Below are 22,383 nucleotides of genomic sequence, written 5' to 3'. Positions count from 1 at the left end.
GAACCTCAAATGACAGAAATGATACTGATCTCTTAAAAAGCCCTGACTGATTTAAATATCCGGCTACTGAAACTAACACATTTATCTATCTATATTCTGCACAACATTTATTGTGGTAAACAAACAGAACGGTTAAAACAAACAGTTAAAGGTTCAATTTCACTGTTTTTTTAAACATTTCTGAGATTTCTGTGTAATTCATGGTTTGTTGTCAAACCCAGAGTCCTTTACAGTGGTGGTGATAGGAACCAGAGGTCGCCATGACTACAACACAAATATACAGAGTTTTTATACGTTCAATCATTATTATTAAAGAAAATTAATTAATCATTGAAATAATTCATCATTATTTTTTATGATTAGTGATAAAATGATAAAATATAAAACATATGAACCCTCGCCACTGCTCAGCTGCAAAGCGTCGCCCAATCAAATCGCGAATGGGATGAACGTCATGCCCCTGGAGGGCGTGGCTTCGGAACGGAAACAGTGCTGAGCCTCGTCGGAAGTGGATTGTCTTGTTTTCGGCTGCGGACTCGGTTCTGCAAAAAGGTCCAAATTTCTGTTTATAATCTTTTAATTCAGCGCCGGAGAGAAGCGCAAAATGGGGAAGAAGCACAAGAAATACAAACCCGAGTGGAGGACGGTGGAAGGAGGTGCGTGTTTGTGTGAGAAAACGACGGTTTAAGCGGAAAATCTTTGTCTGCTGTGCTGGAAACGGAGCAGTACAGCAGCTGAACAGACATCAGCGCTTATTACCGTTAATAACGGCAATCAGTCATCATGCAGGGATTCCTGTGGATGAGCTGTGTGTTATAATATCTATTAGAGATCTGCATTAATGAATGCTTTGCTATTTGGCCTCTGTTTTTTAATGAATGGGCTGACAGTGATTTCAAGGGTGTACAAGATGACACACGATAATTTTTTACAGGTTTCTGTCCATTAATGTCCATATTGTACATTTAGTCCACATGAAATCTGAAGAAATGTTTCAAATTGGTCAAAGCACATGACTAAAAAGACGCCGTCACCTTATATCATCATATAGCCTTGCAGTCTCCATAGACAAACACTGGCAGTAGAGGGTCGCACTGAAGAGCTCAGTGACTCTGTTCATAGGAGGCCACCTCTGCCACAAGTCAGTTCGTGGAAGTTCTGTCCTGCTAGATCTGCCCCAGACAACTGTAAGTGCTATTAATGCGAAATGGAAACGTATAGGAGCAACAACAGCTCAGGCGTGAAGTGGCAGACCGCGCAAACTCACAGAACAGCAGTGTTTTATGTGACCAAATTGGTTCATGCCATTTTTTTTTCAAAACAGTATTTTAAATAAAATGAGTTTGATTATAATAAAAGTAAAAGTAAAATTAAAGGAAAATAATAATATGTTTGATAATAAACTAGATGTCTGCCCTGCGATGGACTGGCGACCTGTCCAGGGTGTATCCTGCCCTCCGGCTCCAGCACCCCACCGTGACCCAGAAGGATAAGCGGTTTAGATGATGGATGGATGGATAATAAACTAGATATTTTTTGCATATATCTACATATTGTGAAAAATTCAGCTTAAGAAAAAAAGAAAATTGCTTGATATATTTTTTTTTTTTGGCAAACACTTCTACTACTTCTTTTAACTTCCTAGTGCTTTTACAGACTCAGACACCAAAAAATCTGTTCTGACAGTTCCAGTCACAGCATCGAACCCTGAACTGTCAGATTTTGAAGATGTTAATCTTGAAATGGTTATGGATTGTAATTTAGACAGCGAGTCAGTGGTGTAGATTTTGGAAAAAAAGCGTGCTTATTGGATCACTGACCCTGATACGGTTGAGTACTAATGTTGTAAAGGTTGACATTGAAGGACAGATTTTGATGTGGTGCTGAAGTGATTCAGTTGCTCCAAACATATGACTAAAAAGACACTGTGTCACCTTATATCATCATATAATATTAAATTAAAATTTAAATATTAAAATAATACTTATATTTAACCTCTTAAACTCCTTGGGACCACCGGTGGTTCCAAAACGCACTTCGTCATATTCTTCATAACTTTCATATTTCATAAGCTACATTCTAAAGGTGGGGGTCGTATGAGAGCTGAAACTGTCTGCTTTCCAGTCAAATAGATGGGTGATATAATTTTAAACCCTTATAATAAAAGAAGCTGAACTCACAATTTTGTTTTCTACTGAAAGTCGACCCATTTTTCCACAAATCTGGGCTATAAACTATAAACTATAAACCGATGGCGTCTCTTCAGTGATCTGCTCTGTACAAATTATTTTTATGAAAATAACAAAGATTTTTGGCTTTCAGCGGTAAATTGTAAGCATGTTGTATTATGTTTATGATCATAAAACACATGTTCTGTTAATTTGAGAGGAGCTTTTACAAAAAAAAAAAAATTTACAGTTATTTCATGCAGTTACTGAATAATTTGCTTCGTGTAAATTCAGTAAGAGGTTAAGGAAGGATACTTCTGAAGAAATGTTTCAAATTGGTCAAAACACATGACTAAAAAGACACTTTGTCACCTTATATCATCGTGTAATATTAAATTTGGTCTTGTGGACGTATAGGACTACTTATATTTAATAAAGATGAAAGTTAAAATAAAATGAAAGAATGAAAAAATATCTGTTAGATATGGAAATGAATTCATGTCAGATTGAAAAGCTGTCACTACAGTGGAAAAACGCGAACAGTGCATGAGGATTTTCGTTTTAAAAATGAAATGCTGAATTCATGTCAGAATTGAATACAGTCTTTCAAATGTAATGAAGGCATGGCTGTTGTAAGGAAATGTCATGTGTGTGTTGCATTTCACGTTTTTCCACTGTAGTGATGCTTTTCAATCTGGCGTGAATTCCTCTCCAAGGTTAGATCTTCATCCGGAGTATAACTTTACAACATTTCATCACTTTATTCCTGTCACAACACTTTCTGCTGTATTTTTTCCTGTTTCTAATAAATATATCTGTTGGACATCAGTGAGTCAAATGTGGCAGCAGTATTCTGCTCAAAGTGATTGGCATTGTGGCATTACCCACCTTTCTCTGGAAGTTTGTACAGATTACTGGCACTCTCTATAGTTACACTATACTACACTAGGCCAAAAGTATGTGGACACCCCACCTAATTATTGTGTTTAGGTTTTTCCGCCACACCCGTTGCTAACAGGTGGATATAATTAAGCCCATAGCCTTGTAAACACTGGCAGTAGAGGGTCGTACTGAAGAGCTCAGTGACTCTGTTCATAGGAGGCCACCTCTGCCACAAGTCAGTTCATGGAAGTTCTGTCCTGCTAGATCTGCCCCAGCCAACTGTAAGTGCTATTAATGCAAAATGGAAACGTATAGGAGCAACAACAGCTCAGCCGTGAAGTGGCAGACCACGCGAACTCACAGAGTTTATTAGTGACCAAATTACTTCAATACCAATTTTTTTTTTCCCAAAATAGTATTTTTAAAATAGAAGTTACTGAGTTTAAAATAATAATGTGTTTGATAATAAGCTTGATATTTTTGGCATGTATCTATATATTGTGAAAATTCAGCTTAAGAAAAAAGAAAATTGCATGATATATAATTTTTCTTGGCAAACACTTCTACTACTTCTTTTAACTTCCTAGTGCTTTTACAGACTCAGACACCAAAAAATCTGTTCTGACAGTTCCAGTCACAGCATCGAACCCTGAACTGTCAGATTGTGAAGATTTTAATCTCATGGTTATGGATTGTAATTTAGACAGCGAGTCATTGGTGTAGATTTTGGAAAAAAAGGGTGCTTATTGGATCACTGACCCTGATAAGATAGTAATAAAGTAATAAAGTTCGACATTGAAATACAGATTTTGATGTGGTGCTGAAGTGATTCGGTTGCTCCAGTAGAGGTATCCATGTCTTGACGCTCAGTTTTAGTGATGATTTTGTTTCTGTTCTCTATTTTTCTCAGATTATGAGGACAAACCTCTAGAAAAGCCGCTGAAGCTTGTACTGAAGGTCGGAGGAAGTGAGGTCACCGAACTGTCCGGCTCGGGACACGACTCGAGTTACTACGACGACCGCTCTGACCATGAGCGACACAAAGAGAAGAAAAAGAAAAAAAAGAAGAAATCAGAAAAGGAGAAGGACAAGCACGTGGACGACGAGGAGAGGAGGAGAAGAAAGGTCGGTAAAGGAGGATCTGATGGGTCTGCTGCATTATTACTGTATTATAGATGCAAGAACTAATTTATTACTGATGTTATTGCTGAGGCAATAGTGTAATATCAGTTTGTGCTGTTTTAACCGACCATCATTTGATAATATGTTTAGAAAATTATTGTAGAATATAAAAATTTCATCATTGGCTTCACCCACCTTTCCCAGGAGGAGAAGAAGAAGAAACGAGAGAGAGAGCAGTTAGAAAATGCAGCCAGTGCACCAGTGGAGCCTTTCACTCTGTCCAAGCCTGTGGAGGTAACAGATTTCACTGAAAATAAAAATAAGGCTAAAATGGTTTGAATATTCTGTCATCTTAAAAATGCTGTATATGACGTTTTCTGTGCGTGCACTGCTGCGTTTGCGTTAACTGATCCCGTGGCTCGGTGGCACAGTGGGTAGCGCTGTCGCCTCACAGCAAGAAGGGTTCGATTCCCCGGCCGGGCAACCAGCGTTCTTTCTGTGTGGAGTTTGCATGGTCTCCCTGTGTCTGTGTGGGTTTCCTCCCACAGGCCAAAGACAGGCAGTCAGGCCAGTTGTAGATGCTAAATTGCCCCACGGTGTGAGTGTGTGTGTGTGTGAATGTATATGTCTGTCTGCCCTGTGATGGACTGGCAGTCTGTCCATACTCTCCAGCACCCACTGCGATCCGGGAGGACAGGCGGCTTAGAAAATGTGTGTGATGCTGTGGCTGTGCTGCAGGTGGTGGTGGAGGAGAAGAAGAGGAAGAGGGAGAAGCTGGAAGCCGAACCTGAAGCTGATGATTTCCAGCCCAGTGTGAAGGTGGAGGTGGAGGCGCAGGCGGATCGGCCCGTTAGAGCCTGTCGCACCCAGCAAGGTGAGTTCACAGGGCCATCCAATACCGATTCACTGTCCTCATTGTGCAAAACAGTGAAAGGTCAAAACTTAATTTGGAAAAAGTGTATGTAAATAATTACAGTACATTATAAGGCTCAGTCTCTGATTTCACAAGACATGAAAAAGCCCAGTAGTCCATAAACAGAGTAAAATAATTCAAATGTAATGAGACATGCAGGATACAAGTACCAGAAAAAGGCAGTATCACAGCGGTAAAGAGAGGAACTGGTTACAGAAGTGTTACATTACTCAACTAATCTGATATATATTGACATATTATAGATTGACACTGTTACTGCCTTACTTAAGTTACTATTGAATCTGTCAAGCCTCACTGCAGTGCTGCGCTGAGAAAAGGAGCAGTCTTTTCCACACTTCACTATTGCTTGTATGCCGTTACTGTTTGTTTTGCTAATATGTGTATCTCGTCTGATCTTATTCCAGAAAACGAGTGCACACCTCGCCAGCAGCTTCTCGAGCACTTCCTGCGTCTGCTCCAGAGGTGCAGGCTGATAATATACAGCATTTCTTCACAATATAAAACAATATACAGCAACCAGATACTGCAAGCACTCCTTCTGTTTATTATTGACATTCATACACTTTATTTCTCTCTCCTGGTCCTGTGCTAATGTGCTTATACTGTCCGTGTGTGTCCATCTCCTCAGGAAAGATCCACATGGGTTCTTCGCGTTCCCTGTGACAGACGCCATCGCCCCGGGATACTCCATGATCATCAAACACCCCATGGACTTCAGCACCATGAAGGAGAAGATCACAACGAACGAATACAAAACAGTCACAGAGTTTAAGGTAATTGAAAATATGATTACATTGCAGTAGACTTCCACCACTAAGAACGATGCTGTATTGAGTAGATCTCTGATTTTAATCCAGTATGAATCTGCAGTGTGTAGTTTTACAGTCTGACGGTAATAATTGTGGAGTGATTTTAATCCAGTATGAATCTGCAGTGTGTAGTTTTACAGTCTGACAGTAATAATTGTGGAGTGATTTTAATCCAGTATGAATCTGCAGTGTGTGTAGTTTTACAGTCTGACAGTAATAATTGTGGAGTGATTTTAATCCAGTATGAATCTGCAGTGTGTGTAGTTTTACAGTCTGACGGTAATAATTGTGGAGTGATTTTAATCCAGTATGAATCTGCAGTGTGTGTAGTTTTTACAGTCTGACTGTAATAATTGTGGAGTGATTTTAATCCAGTATGAATCTGCAGTGTGTAGTTTTACAGTCTGACAGTAATAATTGTGGAGTGATTTTAATCCAGTATGAATCTGCAGTGTGTGTAGTTTTACAGTCTGACTGTAATAATTGTGGAGTGATTTTAATCCAGTATGAATCTGCAGTGTGTGTAGTTTTACAGTCTGACGGTAATAATTGTGGAGTGATTTTAATCCAGTATGAATCTGCAGTGTGTGTAGTTTTACAGTCTGACTGTAATAATTGTGGAGTGATTTTAATCCAGTATGAATCTGCAGTGTGTAGTTTTACAGTCTGACAGTAATAATTGTGGAGTGATTTTAATCCAGTATGAATCTGCAGTGTGTAGTTTTACAGTCTGACAGTAATAATTGTGGAGTGATTTTAATCCAGTATGAATCTGCAGTTACGTTACAGTACTTATCTACATTATGTGCATTATTTATCTGTTGTTCCGTATTGATCTATAGTCTAAAACTGACTTGAATCTTTGCTGCTTTTCTCTGTCTGATATTTAGGCAGACTTCAAGTTGATGTGTGACAACGCCATGGTGTATAACCGACCAGAGACCGTCTACTACAAAGCTGCGAAGAAACTTCTGCACACAGGCTTCAAAATGATGAGCAAAGTAAAATGTTTTAGTGCAGTTATGAACCTGCACACCATCCATCATAACCACATTCACTTACTAGATTTTCTTGCTTTTCTCAGTTTACTCGAACCGTTATTTGATCCGTCTTTCATTATAGTCATTTTTAATCATTTCCACAATTTGTTTTTCATAAATTCATTTCATTAATTCTCATTTTAATTATATTACTTGAGTGAGCTGTTCACTTGCATTCTGTTCAGTTGTGACCTGCATTGCATGCAGTCATACATAAAATCATCTATTTTTGTATTTTTTCATATTTTTTGTATTTTTTTTTTTTAACAGAGCCTTTTTTAAATCCATTTGGAGCCATCCGTTTTTTAAGTTCCCTCACTCCCATGCTCATGGCCCGCTCAGGCCTGCTGGTAGAGGAGTAAACGCGTGGCTGTGGCTCTGTTTCTGCTCTGTTTGCAGGAGCGGCTCTTAGCTCTGAAGCGCAGCATGTCTTTCATGCACGACATGGATTTCTCTCAGCAGGCCGCCATCCTGGGTGATGAGGACATGGCCGGCGACGAGTCCATACCTGAAGTCACTCCCATCCATCCCGAGTCGGCCAAAAAATCCAAAAAGCAGCCAGCCAAAGAGCCCATCATCAGGTAAAAACCTGCCTCTGAGACCTGTTAGGAGAGGAGCATATAGTCACCCTCGAAATTATGGGTATATATATATATATATATATATATATATATATATATATATATTCACCATGACACATTACTTGTGCAAAATATTTGTTAATACAGAAGTAAAAATTTAAACTAAAAATAACGTGCAGTGTCTGATGTAAGCATAATTAACACAAACAAATGCAAACTTTTGTTGAAGACTAGGACCAATGATTTGTAACAGTGTGATATAATAGTGTAAATAGTTGCAGCACCGTCGTTTCCCCCTTATTTTTGTGGTTTTCCCTTTTGGAAAAATCATGGGCTGTTTTTTAATAGTATAGTTCTGTGCCAATGTTTGAAAACCCCTAATCAAATGAAATGTTTTGTTGATTTTAACACTTAAAATTAGTGTTTTAACACTTATTTTGGCTCCATAATTAAGTGTAGAGAGCACACTTAAATATGGCTTTTCTGTAAGTTTTAATGCACAATTTCTATTTATTTACTGAGTATATATGTAGATATTTATATATAGTATATATTTACTGAGTGTATATAAAATATGTAAATTTGGGGGGGAGATGAAAACATACCATTTAAATTAAAACTTTTATATAACTTTTTTATAGGCCACATTTTATATTTTGTTCCCCCAGTATGTTAAATTCAGCAAATAAACAGTAAGTGTGCATTAAAATGTGCAGAAGTGTGTTGTCAGTTGAGGATGTGTAGAAGTGAAGAAATACATGTAATTTGAACTGGGTGCTCAAACCTCTGCATACAACAAGAACAAATGCAGTAACATGCAGTTGTCATAGATTTGCTATTATAAATTGCTGCTCCTTTACATTCTACAGCCCAGACTGCCTGATTTGGTGTGTATGCTGTTAAATACCACACTTTAAAGTAATACTCCTGCCATAAAAGCTAATGATTGATAGTTAACAGACAGCTAAAGCTACTAAGGACCAGTTAGTGTGATGACTGTCCTGCAAACTGGACTGCAGCGTTTGTAGCTTTACTAACTGCAAAGCCAGAAATCTCTTTAGGGGGAATGGTGCAGGATGTTAGTGTGTAAGAGCGGCCTGTGTGTTCCTCAGTGAGTACGAGCCGGAGGGAAACGCCTGCAGCCTGACGGACAGCACAGCGGAGGAACACGTCCTGGCTCTGGTGGAGCACGCAGCCGATGAGGCGCGCGACCGCATCAACCGCTTCATGCCGACCTCTAAGGTACACTTCACTTATAGATTTATGGCCTTCAAAATAAGGTCTTTATTACACCATCCAAAAATTGTAGCTGCTCTGAACAGATATTAAAGGGGAAATCCACCAAATTTTTGCGTTGTTCAGTGGCTGAGATGTGAACAAAGTCATCTAGGGTTGTTGACTCCGATGTCTTTACAGTGGTGGTGATAGGAACCAGGGGTCGCCATGACTACAACACAAATATAGACATTTTATTTACTATCCAAAACCACCAGTGAACCTACACGAGTCTTCTGATATGGAATGTTGATGATGGTAAAATTAATAATAAATCTGAAAAAATAAAAATTAAAAAAAAAATCTATTTAAAAAAAACAAAAAACATTTTAGGCCAAAACTTTCTCTAAACTGTCAGGCATCATATTCATAACCATGTCATATAATAAATCCTGTGATGGAGCTTTTAGAGGCATTAAACCTTTCAGACGTCTGGTTCCTATCACCACCACTGTGAACAATTCTGATGTGATTCTAAAGTTTCTCCAGAACAGTGCATTTCACACCAAACCACTCTGAGTGACTTTGTTTACATCTAATGACACACAATTTAATAATGTAGAAATTTTGACAACAATTTACTGGAGCTTTTCTGCAATAGGTGGATGCATTAAAGATATAATAATGACTTATTTTGTGTTAAACTGCAGATACATAAAACAAGAGCCTTTGAAAAATGTCGCTTCCGTAGAAAAATGATCTGTTTAGTCCGTCATGAGAAACATGAACTATGCCAGCAACATAAAATAGCATTGACTTTGTTTTTTGGTGTATAGTCTTGCAGCACTGCCCTGTGTGGGACCTGAGGAGTATCACTGTGTTTGTTTTTCTCAGGTTGGTTACCTTAAGAAGGAAGCAGAAGGATCTCTGATTTACACCGTGGTTAATCAGCAGGACCCGGAGGCTGAAGGTACCACAGTGCTGTACATCTCTACATACTACAGTGTACATAACACTGCTTCAACTACTCCTCAACAAAAATCTAAAGGTTTGTTTCATTATTTCACAGAGGAAGAGACCCTTTCTGTAGATTTAAGCTCCCTGTCAAATAAGCTTTTACCTGGCCTGACGTCGCTGGGATTCAAAGATGACCGAAGATATAAAGGTAAGTGGGTCTTCTGCTGTGAATCAGTGCTGTGTTTGCGTCACTTCGCTTTTACTGAAGTTCCCTAAACACAGATTAGTCACATGCATCATTTCTTCTCTAAGACTTGGTTAAAGCCCAAGGATTAGTTTTACCTGAGGAGGTGGGTAATGTAATTATTACCGGCGTTTCTCAGTGGTTTTAGTCCCGTCTGAATGAGCCATGTCAATCATTTTTACTGACTGTGCTCTCCTGCGATAGTAAAGATTCCAGCGTCTTTTATATTCTATACAATGAGCCATAAAAATAAGCCCAGTTTATATTAATCCTGTGCAAATCGACATATCCATAAGAACACTATCATATCCTGTAGAAAGGAAGTTTTTTAAGTGTGGACACACTCGAAAAAAAGCATTTGTGTGTTCTCTGACGAAGCTGAAATCAGTGTCTTATTCGCCAGCTTCTTGTTCGAGTTTTCCCGTTCCACCTTAAATGGTGCAGCAGTTATTATTATTACGCCTGGGGTGCCAGAATGTAACTGCTGCACCATTGAAGGTGGAACGGGAAAATTCGAACAAGAAGCCGGCGAATAAGACACTGACTTCAGCCTGCTATGGAGATCCTTATCATTATTATTATCATTATTATTATTATTATTATTATAATATAATAAGAACTCTCATGGAGTAACAGTTGAATTCTATTCCGTTTGACATGGTACTGGTTTTATTCATGGACCTTTTCTGTGTGCAGTGACGTTCCTGAGCAGTGCGTATAACACTCAGACGCTGCAGAATAACTCCGTCTACCCGGATCTTCTGCCTGAGGAGATGGAGATGCTGTACTCGGCCTATGGGGACGAAACGGGCGTCCAGTGCGCTCTCAGGTACTCCATCAGATCCACCAAGCAAGGAATGTGGGTTCACTACATCACTGGCAGTGGTGGACGAAGTACACAAATCATGTACTTGAGTTAAAGTAGAGAGACCCAAGGTAAAATATTACTCCAGTAAAAGTAGAAGTTCCTCCCTTTAGACCTCCACTTGAGTAAAAGTACAAAAGTATTTGCCTTCAAATGTACTTAAGTATCAGCAGTAAAAGTACTAAAAGGTTAATTATGGCTCTGATGTCCTATTAGCATTTTATAACAAGACTCGCTTCATTAACTCATTTTAGGTGAAAATACTCCAGTGTCTCTCTTGGTAAACCAGTCTTTTAATAGAGTCATTAATTAGTGACGCTGATGTCTATTAAAATTATCATAACAAAACACTGAAGGCAAACAGTTTCCATCAGGCAGAACTGAGTGGCTCTGAAATTACTTTTTACAAACAAGCAAAGTTTCAGTTTAAGATTTATTTACAAGTTTAAGTTTAGTAAAAACTTGTTTTAAACTCAGATTCACAAATGAGTTTCCTTCACTAAACTGCATCTGTAGGTCTCTGTTCATAAACATAAACTAGCCTAAACTAATTTACTATAAAATGAAATGTGTTTGTATAAATTCAGAATAAAGACACGTCAGTCTCAACTGCATATGAGTACATATTTCTATACTGTGGTCTGTTTACACAAAGTTAGGTTTGTTCATCATTTATGTTGAATAGACTCTCCCAGAATTTTACGCTGCTGCACTGACGTTGAACCGTGTGCTGCACTGGGTCGGTATGACCAACAGTCAAAACAAGCTCAAAACAAAGTGACCGCTGTGCCCTGATTGGTGTTTTTACTTCGCTCTTCTTTCGTTTTGACCTGTTATGTTTTTATGCACACATAAACCAAAAGGAATGACAGATTTCTCATAATGTGGTGGAGTAAAAAGTGAGATATCTGACTTTGAAATGTAGTGGAGTGAAAGTAAAAAGTCGCCCAAAATGGAAAAAACTTCAGTAAAGTACAGATACAGGAAAAAACTACAGTAACAAATTACATTTACTTTGTTACTGTCCATCACTAATCACTGGTTCCTGGACCCCTTGCCCACCGTATCTAATGTCCCTGAGTGGTATCTAACTATTCAAATAAATCCAGTTAATCCTTGCAGTAATATATACCCACAGTGCTGTACTCTGAGCATGTCCTGTTGACCTGTCGTTGCTCCACCCAGAAATGTGTTCTTTCACCTCTGTTGCAAGATTTGCAGGAAGTGGACAAAAATCTTATTCAACAAAATGAAAAACAGTGGCATTTAAAATTCTACACAACCAGGCTGGACTGTAGTAGCTAATCAAAATAAGGCAGATTGTAAAGGACAATGATAAACTTGCCACTATGCTAACATTAGCATCACAAAAAAACTACACTAGTAAGTTTATACTTGAGTTTGTGCAGAAAGTCCTTAGTTACACTGGTTCGTTTTCAAACTATCCTTTTGCTAAATTCGGTTGCAGCACAAATACTTAAGTCCTGTCTGAGCTGGTAACAGGTAACTAATGCGTACGTCACTTTATCATGACAAACACATTCAGAACGAGTTCCATGGAAACACAATGGCAGCTTGTACTGACTTTTCCATGGAAAACATTTCCAGTGTAGAAGAGAACGATGTGTGCAGGTTGAATAAAACTGAATATTTTTAGCCGCTGTCTGTTTATTCTTTAATATTTCTTTGCAACGTCCAAATGTGCAGCTATGGTTTTGGCTGACACACAACAGCAGCCTCAGTTTAGTCATTTTACCAGGTCACTGGAGAGCTGGAGATGTGGGTGTTTAGCTTCATATTCGGAGTTAGAATGAGGGCGATGATTAGAGCTGTAAGTAAAATCACAGCAAATTGCATTGAGTTTTTAGCTTAGTTAACCAAATAAAAAATGTTTATGGTCTGTTTTGCTTTCTGTGTGGTTTCCGTTGGTTTCCCCAACACTTACATCTGCTTAGAGGGAGGTGTAAATATATGGTAACTTCTGAGCTCAACGTAAACTAGTTTGTGTGGTCAAACTTTTGATTTAGTAACACACAGCTGAACTTAGTAAACACTTACTTACTTAACTAGCCTGTGTTTAAACTTGCATACAATAATACACGTTACATCTCCTGGGGCGCAACAGAGAGGAAGCAAGACTGCCCATAATTAAAACAGGCAACTAAAGTAAAGAAAACATAAGTTCAGGGAGGCCCAAAGCCCAAAATAACAAACAAGAGATATTAAAAAAAAACATGAACTAGCTAAACTACCAAAAAAAAAGAAAAGAAAATTACAAAAACACTACCTTCACTACACTACTGATAAACAAAGTCCAACAGGTCAAACAAAAAGGCCAGGCCGCCCCTACATTCCCTTTATTAAATTTACAAAAGGTACCTTCACTGCAGCAACGCCAACCTGGAAACACTCAGGGAAGAAGAGACAACCAGACACAGGACGTGACGATACACTCTAAAACCAACTTTCAGTGCATTTTTATTATAGGTCCTGTCTTTGTGTGAGTCTTTGTATGTGATAATGTTGTTGGTTAATACATTATAACTTCATAAATAAACATATATTAATTTAAATACACCTGATGGTTCATTAACAAGCCCTGTGAGTGTCCCAGTGTTTGGGTGCTGTTAAGGAAAAACTGCATAAGTGGTAGGATTTCTCATGACTCTAACGTGTGTGTGTGTGTGTGTGTGTGTGTGTGTGTGTGTGTGTGTGTGTGTGTGTGTTTGTGTGTTTCAGTCTCCAGGAGTTTGTGAAGGACTGTGGCAGTTTTACCAAAAGGCTGGTGGACGATCTGTTGGATAAAATGACGGGTGGAGATCACTCCAAGGCCGTCTTCCAAATCCGACAGGTACCTCACCTCAGTACAAGGGATGTAAACAAACATGACTCAGCTGTTAGAATCAGCTATAATAAGTTTCATAAATCTTGATGTCTGTATTCCACTGTCTGTGTTTACATGCAAAGATGTTCTCCAATCTGATTGAATACATTCCTATTATAGATTAAGACTGAGGTGTTTATTCTCACTCTACTCAACAACGTCATAGAAGACCTCTGCTGACGTGCGCACTACAAGTGATCCAATCTAAAATTACATGCATGCGTAGAGAACCACTTAGTGTAGACGTTACCGTGACAACCAGCATCACGTGAGTCCAGTCAGAGTGAGATGAGCAGCAGTGAGCAGTGCTTGTGTTTTTAACTGCTTTAAAATGATGTCAGACTCAGGAAAACGTCCTTCACATGTCCTTATTAAAGAAGGCCAAGAGGAAGGCGTCGTGTTCTGAGACACATAAGCTGGACGTCCGTCCCACCGCCATCTTTTAAAGATCAGAGCATAAACTTCGTCTCCTCTGCAGACCAGTTTCTGCTCCGCCATGTTGAACGGTATAAACTTTCACTATGACACGACGAACATGATCAGAACGGGCTTAAACTTTCCGATTGGGAATGTAATCAGATACAGGCGTTTACACGGATATTATTCTTCTATTTAACTGATTATTTACAGGATTACCCACCTCGATCAATCAGATAGAAACTGTATTCTGAATGGCCTCAATCAGACTAGGCTATTCTGATTGACGTGTTTATATGGACGTATTCTATTCAGATTGAGCTATTAGTCGGATTATTAACGGATTATTAGGCTGCATGTAAACGTGGCTGCTGCTGTGTAAATAGTTTCTACAGGCACATTTATCTTCACAAAAAATGTCATAGTGGGTGCAAAGACAGAAAATAAAATAATAATGCATTCAGATTTGAACAACAACTCAGTTTTGGTCTAAATATTTTAGAACGTGTTATTATTTTTAAATGTAAAAAGCTTGAACTGTTATGAGAGATCAGATGGTTTTCACACCTAAATAACTGCTTCAAATAGGACTAATATTTCTTGACGCACTGAATCGTTTCCTAGTTTTGTGAGGTCAAAGATTTACACTCCGACTCTCTGCAGGATGTTTCTTAACATCAGGGAGGCCTCAGTGCTTTAGTGGAACACTTTGCTTTGCCTTTTCAGAAGCGGAACATGCCTTTGGACGAAGCAAAGTCCAGCTTGTGTGATATGCAGGTAATGCTGTTAGTCCTTATTTAACAAGACGTGATCTGTTTGGATTTTTGTGTGATGAACTCATGTGAAAGAGACTGTGATGGAGACACACCTGTGAAGTGTTCATCTAGAACCGATGTGCTGTCCGTTTGTTGCTGACTGAAACTAACTGCTCTGAACTTTCTGCTTGATTTCAGGGTGCAGATGAAGGTGTGATGGAAAGCAGCTCAGTGCTGGACTTCATGTCCCTGAAGAGCTATCCAGACATGTCTCTGGACATGCTCAACCCTCTGGGTAAGAATTCACTTCATCTTTCAGTCCAGCGCCGGATCCGACTTAAAATCCTTCACTTCCCGGTCCGCACAGTCCGGACATAAACCAGGCTGTAAAAACAGCCCTTTAGAAATTCAGTATGGTTTTGATGTCATAACCATGAACGCATTTACATATGACCGCCCATTCAGCCTACTGCAGCTTAGCCCCGCCCATTTAGCCGACTGCATCGCATATTTTTTCACAGACTCTGCTTAATCTAGGAGATTTTATATTGCTGAAGATATGTCATCAGGTGAGCAAAGACAGTGAATCATTCCGCTCCCCTGCAGTGGTAGAGATGTTGTATAGTGACTGTACAGCAGATATAGCTTAAAGGAGAATTCCACCAATTTTTCAAAATTTCAGTCCTTGAGATCGTTCAGAGTGGTTTGACCTGAAATGGTTCATTGTAGAAAACCCTGTAGACTCAGATGTCTTTACAGTGGTGGTGATAGGAACCAGGGGTCGCCATGACTACAACACAAATATAGACATTTTATTTACTATCCAAACCACCAGTGAACCTACACGAGTCTTCTGAGTTTATATGGTTGATGATGGTAAAATAGTGATAAATCTGAAATAATAAGTTTTCTTTGGGGGCTATTTTGCCTCACAGCACCCTGCATGTGTCCCTCCACCATGAGTGGATTGAAATAAATGGATTAAAATACATTTTAAGCCAAAACTTTATCATAGAACTATCCATTCTCCATTCCAACTAACCATTTCATGTAATACCTTTCTGTGAGGGAGCTTTTAGAGGTGGACGTCTGGTTCCTATCACCACCACTGTGAACAATTGTGACTCGATAAGTTTCTCTAGAACGGAGAATTTCACACCAAACCACTCCGAATGACTTTATTTACATTTTAACCATTTAAGTATGTAGAATTTTTGAAAAATCGGTGGAGTTCCCCTTTAAAATCCCTAATTATGTCAGTATTCAACATGTTCTGACATTCAGGATTGCATTCGGCCCTGATCGTGTCCCACTGATGAACCTTTGTCTTTTCTGTAGCAGGTAAGCCGGTGAAGAAGGAGCCGGAACACGAGGAGGGTCATCAGCACTATGACGACACGGCCAAACTGCTGCAGGAGTTCCAGGATGCGGCAGTGGACAGGGTGGGCTCCAGACCCTCCTCCAACCTCTCTTCTCTCTCTAACGCCTCCGAGAGAGACCAGCACCATTTAGGTAAAATACACAACATTCTGAAACTGCAAGAAAACCTTCCAGCTTCAAGAGAACATTGTAGTTTAGAACAAGAAGTTTAAAAACACGTTATTATTAATTATCATGATCAACGGTGTTACAGCACACTTTCCTGAGTGTATGATGTGGTCAGTACTTCTAGGACACCCAACTGCATGGTTCATAAATAAAGACACATTTAGAGCAATTATAATTTTACTGAGTATATAGGCTATAAAAACACCAACCAGCATAAAGAAACTGAATAAAGTGTGTAACAAGTAGCTGATTGGATGGCAGCCCACTTATTTTATAGACTGCGTCGTCACAGTTGGCTGTAAATAGTAGCGATACCGTCTCACAGAGTGGCAATGGAGAGTCGCCAGTTTTCAGCCTGCCTCAAAAATCTTCCTTCAGCCTCAGCGCGGTTACTAGTAGGGCAGTTGGCATGTCTGGTAGTTCCTCCAACATGGGTGAAAAGGCTAGTTTGACGTGGCTGAAGCATCTGCCGCTGTGTGGAGCTCAGTAAATCGAGTGCGCTTCTGCAGACGTCTGTGTTGCGCATCCCACATTTGAAGGCGCATTTCCGTGTCTAAAGAAGCTGTTCAAAAGCGGAACGTATTGCGCAAAAAATCAACGTCTGAACTGTGAGGAATTTGCCCGAGACAGATCTTGCAAAGAAGAGGAGGAGCGGAGCGGATGTTCAATTAAGCATAGAACACTCGAGGTTGTGTGTTATCGCAAAAGTCCACCAGGCTTAATTCGTCCTACTCAGCCCATATAAACATTAGCGTCTTCAGTAAGTGCCCTGAACACAACTAGCACAGAGACACAGCATCGTATTTCTACTTTACAGTTACTGATGGAGCTGACCGAGCTACAGTGGAGGGGAGTCAGTTTCTCAAGGTTTTTACGCAAACCTCTGTGATGACCGTCTCCAGGACTATAAATACAGCAGTGAATACATATTTGTGTAGGAGCTGAGCATTTTTTTGGTTTCCTCGTTAGAAGCGACACATGGCGAACGGAGCTTTTCAGCCGGAGTTGAACATTTTTAAACTTGACTAAGTGGAAACTCAGGTGAGGCTGTTGGGTTGAATTATTGGTGCATTTAGGAACGCAGCAATGATTCCCATCCCAGCAGTGTCAGCCATTATTTACAGCGCGACCAACTGTTTAACGCTATTATTTACTCTTCCGCATGAACAAACACAGAAGTGTGAAAATGGTCAATTAATTCATTTTACCAATTTGTATTTTCTTCCTGCTTTTTAAATAGATTATTTTGCAGATGCATTTTTTAAAATGGCTTTTTACGTGGCTCTACTTTTTTGTTAGAGCATTTTGTCAGTTACAACTTGTTCGACAAGCTTAAACACTGAACACACCTAAAAATGACGTGGGAATATCGTAAAAATATCTTTACAATTAAAATTGAAATTATGATTCAATTAAACATAATCTTTTGCCATTCTGCCCACTCTTGATGCATCATTTAGCATCCATCTCAGGAGGCTGAGGAATTGGTCTGACAGTTACACAGAAACGGTGCTATTTCACATGAGTCTGAAATTCAAGGCACAAAACCACACATTTTCTTTTAGAAGATTATATTGACTTTTATTTATGACCGAGTCACGTTTTCCTCTCCATCCCTCTCTGTGTGCTCAGGGAGCCCGTCCCACCTGGGTGTAGGAGACCAATCAGAGATGGTTCACGACCCCTACGAGTTCCTTCAGTCTCCAGAGTCTGGCTCCACGGCCAACAGCTGATTGACGTGTGCCGTTTCCACGCCCGCTGGCCCTCACGGCCTGCTGTAAATGGACTGCTGTATGATTTATACGCTTGTGACTGTGAGCTTGTACAGATTAGCTGCATTGGGTATCATTTTGTACAATAAACGCTCTCAAGATTGTGTTTTTGTAAACATGGACGTCTGCATCTTCCTTTAAGTGTAACGGTTTATATTTGATGACGAGTCTACAAGACTTTGTAAATGCTTTGGTCTTAGGAACTTACACTGTTCACACTCATCTCCTGCCTTTAGATCTACCACAGTACTGTGTCCATTTCATTGATGAAACGCTCCATTATAGAGAAACTTGTAGAGTCAGAATTGTTCACAGTGGTGGTGATAGGAACCAGACGTCCACCTCTAAAAGCTCCCTCACAGAAAGTTACTACATGAAATGGTTGTGAATTCACTGCCTGATGTCTGAGACACTGTTTATGATAGTTTTGAGAAGCTTTTGGTCCTAAAATGTATTATTTAAACTCCATTCATGGTGGAGGGATACACGCAGGGCGTTCTGAGGCAAAATAGTCCCCAAGGAAAAATTATTATTTCATATTTATCTCTATTTTCCATCATCAACATTCCATATAAACTCAGAAGACTCGTGTGGGTTCACTGGTGGTTTTGGATAGTAAATAAAATGTCTATATTTGTGTTGTAGTCATGGCGACCCCTGGTTCCTATCACCACCACTGTAAAGCCATCTGAACCATTTTACACCGAACCACTCTGAATCACTCTGTTTACATCTCAAACACTGAATTATGAAGAAATTTAGAAAAATTGGTGGACTTCCCCTTTGGTATTAAACAGTTACTTAAGTCAGGAAACAATAACACGTTTTCCTCTCATGCTGTGTTGTATCAGTGAGTAAAACGTGAGAAGGGAGACTAGTTTATCTTTCTCATCTACTGGTGACATCATCAAACATCAGAAGACATTTCAGAGGCGGAGCTAAAGTCATTACATTGTGATGGAAGAAAACAGGACAACAAGAATTTTACATGATCTGATGCTTAATATGAACAGACACACATACGAAGGTTAAAAAGATCAGATTTCAGGTTGTAAGATGAACTGTGGATGTTTTTATATGATTTTGGGATAACATACAACTGAACACTCCCCCAGTCACTCGTTTACAACACATGTATTTGCATGTGTTTTTCTAGTCCTGCTGATAAGTAGGCAAAAACTGAGAATATCATCTTACATGAGTGGGACTGAGATGAGGCCTACCAAGCCGTTTTGCATTCTGATTAAAATCTAGGCTAAATTCGGGTGGAGAACACTATGAATAACAAGTCCACTATTCCAGTGCAAACCATCCGTAATGGAACATCTACATCTAAAAATATTTCACAAAGCAGCATCTCTCAGTTGGCCACAGTGATCATGTGCTTCGTTAAGATAAGCCTCATTTCTAAAATACACCTCGTTTCAAAATATATGTAAATTCTTAAAGGACTTTTATCACAGAAAACCAAATTTTCCTCTATTTTTTGATATAAAGGAGTTTGACGTGGTATGTAAACATGGTTAAAGTTTCAAAACAGTTCTATCAAGTCCACGTTTGAAAACTACACTGCAAAACAGACAGTTTTGTATTCGCTGTTATAAGGAGTGTTTGCAGTCTGGACAACACAGGTCAGCCAATCAGAACAGAGCTCATTTGCATATACCAGTCTTAAAGGCAGAGTAACAGAACCAGCTTGTTCGATAGACTGGTTGGAACATGGTCATGTAAAAATATATAAAAAACTTTTAAAGTTGGGGAGGAAAATAAAATACAAGAAAAATATGAATATGGGCTCTTTAAAGGATGTTTTTCAGATGCGTATTACAAAATTACAAAAAGAACTATATATATATATATATATATATATGCATAAAAAGGACAATAATAAATGAGAACAAAAGTAAGACCAGTCACTGCGAGTCATTCTTATAGTCTAAAATAAAGAAATATTTTATATTTTGGAGAGTTTTAGTAACAAATAAGCATCAAAGTCATTCTATTTAGAGTTCTTTATAGATCAAATGCATGCTTAAATGCTTCTATGCATGGTGAAAACATTCTTTGGATTGATAAAGAATGTGTTGTATATGGTTCTATCCTTTTTGAAAAGGGTTCCGTATAGCACCAAAAAGTGTTTTTTTTATTTATTGTTAAAAGCTTGACATCGTAACACCACCAGAACTCTTTTGGTGCTATACAGAACCATTTTCAAAAAGGTTCTATATAGAGCCATCTACAGCACATTCTCCATCAATCTGAAGAACCCTTTCATGAGTGTCCAGGGTTCTATGTATAACCATTTTCTTTACCAAAGAAACCTTGAAGAACCATCTTTTTTAAGTTTGTACAAATTGAAATATATTCCCAACTAAACTGAATCTAAAAATCCACAGAAATACTGTTTGTGAGTTCAGACCATGCCTTCAACATGGTGGTGGTAGTATGAGGGAAGACTGAGAGAGGGGGGAGAACTCTGAGAACTTGGGCTGGAGTTCTGGGCAGCTTCTGCCTGTAGCTAGAAGGCCGGACCCCCTCATATCTGTAGTAGGACTGATGTAGGACTGAGGACAGGGGTGTCCAAAGTCCAGCCCCAGGGCCAAATGCAGCCCACAGACAGATTTTAATTGGCCCCCAGCTTCTGTTTTACAGTGTATTTTAAGCGGCCCGCCAGCCAGTACGTTGCAGTTCTTCCTTTCACCTTAAGGTGGCAGCTGACCTGACCTGCAGCTTCATTTACTGAACTACATTTAGGCTACACATTACCATCACATTACCAGACTGAAGTGACACAAATCTGATTTTTTGCCCTAATTTTGACTCAGATCTGATGTTTTCAGAGCTGTGTGGACGCAAATCTGATCTTTTCAAATCCAACCTGAGCCACTTTCATATGTGGTCCTAGATCGGATCCGTATCTGATTCGCAGCCATGCAACCTTAATGTGACGCTCAGATCAGAATTCATGTGCTTTTTCTCCACTGCGCTGCGCCATCATTCGGCGTTACCATGGCAGCAGCGCCGAACAGAAGTTAAAGCCTGTAAACGGTGGAAAAGCAGCTCATCTCACCTTTTTCTCCTTCGTCTCGCTCTAATAATGAAGCTGAGAGCTGATCAGAGTTAATGATCTTCTCAGCGAAGCTCGTTCTGCTCGTTAGTTTGTGCTGATGATGAACGTGATTCATTCACGTGACGTTACTGAGTAGGATGAGCTCATGAGGGTCATTTCAGGACACCAGTTCGTCACATTAATGACAGATTTGAGTCACTTACCTAAACGAGTGTGAACCATCGTGTCAGAGAGATTGGATTTGAACAAAAAATCGGATTTGAGCAACGAGGCTCGTAATGTGAACGTAGCTTTAGTCAAGACTTCAGACATGAAGCTCAGACTAAACACTGAGAACTGAGATGGAAAACTTCTTATCAGAGCAAATTCAGCCGTTCAGTAAATATTAACCCTTTAAGGTCGAACAACAATGTGGCTACACTGCGTTTACCTGATATGTAAAGAACATCATTTAACAAAACCAAAAATATGTAGAATTTTGTTGAGTTTGTCTCACTTAGTATATTTTTCAACAAGTAAACTCATGAACAGGAATATGATTAATACATCAGACGTTGTATTGTTACTCTTAAACAGTTTAATTATTGATTATAAGAGGCCTCGTGCATCTTTTATGCAGTGATAGGAAACACGGTAGCTCACAGAAAGCTCAGTTTCTATGCGCAGATATTTTGAAAACTTAATACTTTGAATCATTTCTGAACAATAGTTCAGGTATTTTGACACAGTACGATCTGGCCTCCTTTGAAAAAAGTTCGGAGAGCCCTGGTCTAATGTACATACAGTTAGAATGAGCTTATCATCTTTCTGCTCGTCTGCTCTGTCTCTTTAGTTGGGTTTAGTTGGTTTGGGGGATTTGGGATGGCTTATTCGGTTAATTCTCAGGAATAACCAACAGAATCTGTGCATGTATCTTGTCTCAGCTTTGTAAGCCTTTCCTTCTTTCATACTCAATGAACAGAACGGTCCAAAAAAAAAAAGAAAAACATTCTGACCTGGTTGTACCTGGCCTTTCCATCCTCTCAAGGCCATCTTACACAGCTTCTTCACCCAAAGGGCGTGAGCTCACTTCAGCTACGATTTGTACTGTCATCTGGCAGAATTCCCCCTTAATTAGTGT

The 22,383-nt window shown here is 39.3% G+C and overlaps 1 protein-coding gene across 2 annotated transcripts; it reads left to right on the top strand.

Annotated features, from left to right (window-relative positions):
• Window positions 1–487: 487 nt before the first annotated feature.
• Window positions 488–18,314, top strand: brd9 (bromodomain containing 9). 2 transcript variants are annotated; one of them, XM_036558733.1, is made up of 17 exons: window positions 488–656; window positions 3,961–4,175; window positions 4,377–4,466; window positions 4,911–5,046; window positions 5,511–5,568; window positions 5,735–5,879; window positions 6,806–6,916; window positions 7,418–7,536; window positions 8,649–8,778; window positions 9,646–9,721; window positions 9,821–9,916; window positions 10,649–10,781; window positions 13,557–13,668; window positions 14,845–14,895; window positions 15,072–15,168; window positions 16,212–16,385; window positions 18,054–18,314. In XM_036558733.1, exons 1-17 carry the CDS (start codon window positions 605–607, stop codon window positions 18,152–18,154), a joined length of 1,896 nt encoding a protein of 631 aa, XP_036414626.1. In that variant the 5' UTR covers window positions 488–604; the 3' UTR covers window positions 18,155–18,314. The 2 variants fall into 2 exon arrangements, with proteins under 2 accessions (XP_036414626.1, XP_036414625.1); XM_036558732.1 differs by having other exon boundaries at window positions 7,415–7,536.
• Window positions 18,315–22,383: the final 4,069 nt, after the last annotated feature.

This window comes from Colossoma macropomum, unplaced genomic scaffold (genome assembly GCF_904425465.1).
Source record: "Colossoma macropomum unplaced genomic scaffold, Colossoma_macropomum, whole genome shotgun sequence".
NCBI lineage: Eukaryota > Metazoa > Chordata > Actinopteri > Characiformes > Serrasalmidae > Colossoma > Colossoma macropomum.
The sequence above is the reverse complement of the archived record's forward strand: the minus strand, read 5'-3'. Positions and strand labels throughout refer to the sequence as shown.

What these genes read in the sequence shown, in the direction of transcription:
- brd9 (XM_036558732.1), top strand. Translation starts at nt 605, where the DNA reads ATGGGGAAGAAGCACAAGAAATACAAACCCGAGTGGAGGACGGTGGAA. An exon ending in CCAGCTTGTGTGATATGCAG is followed by an intron (nt 14,896 to 15,071) that starts GTAATGCTGTTA and finishes GCTTGATTTCAG; the next exon opens with GGTGCAGATGAAGGTGTGAT. An exon ending in GGACATGCTCAACCCTCTGG is followed by an intron (nt 15,169 to 16,211) that starts GTAAGAATTCAC and finishes TCTTTTCTGTAG; the next exon opens with CAGGTAAGCCGGTGAAGAAG.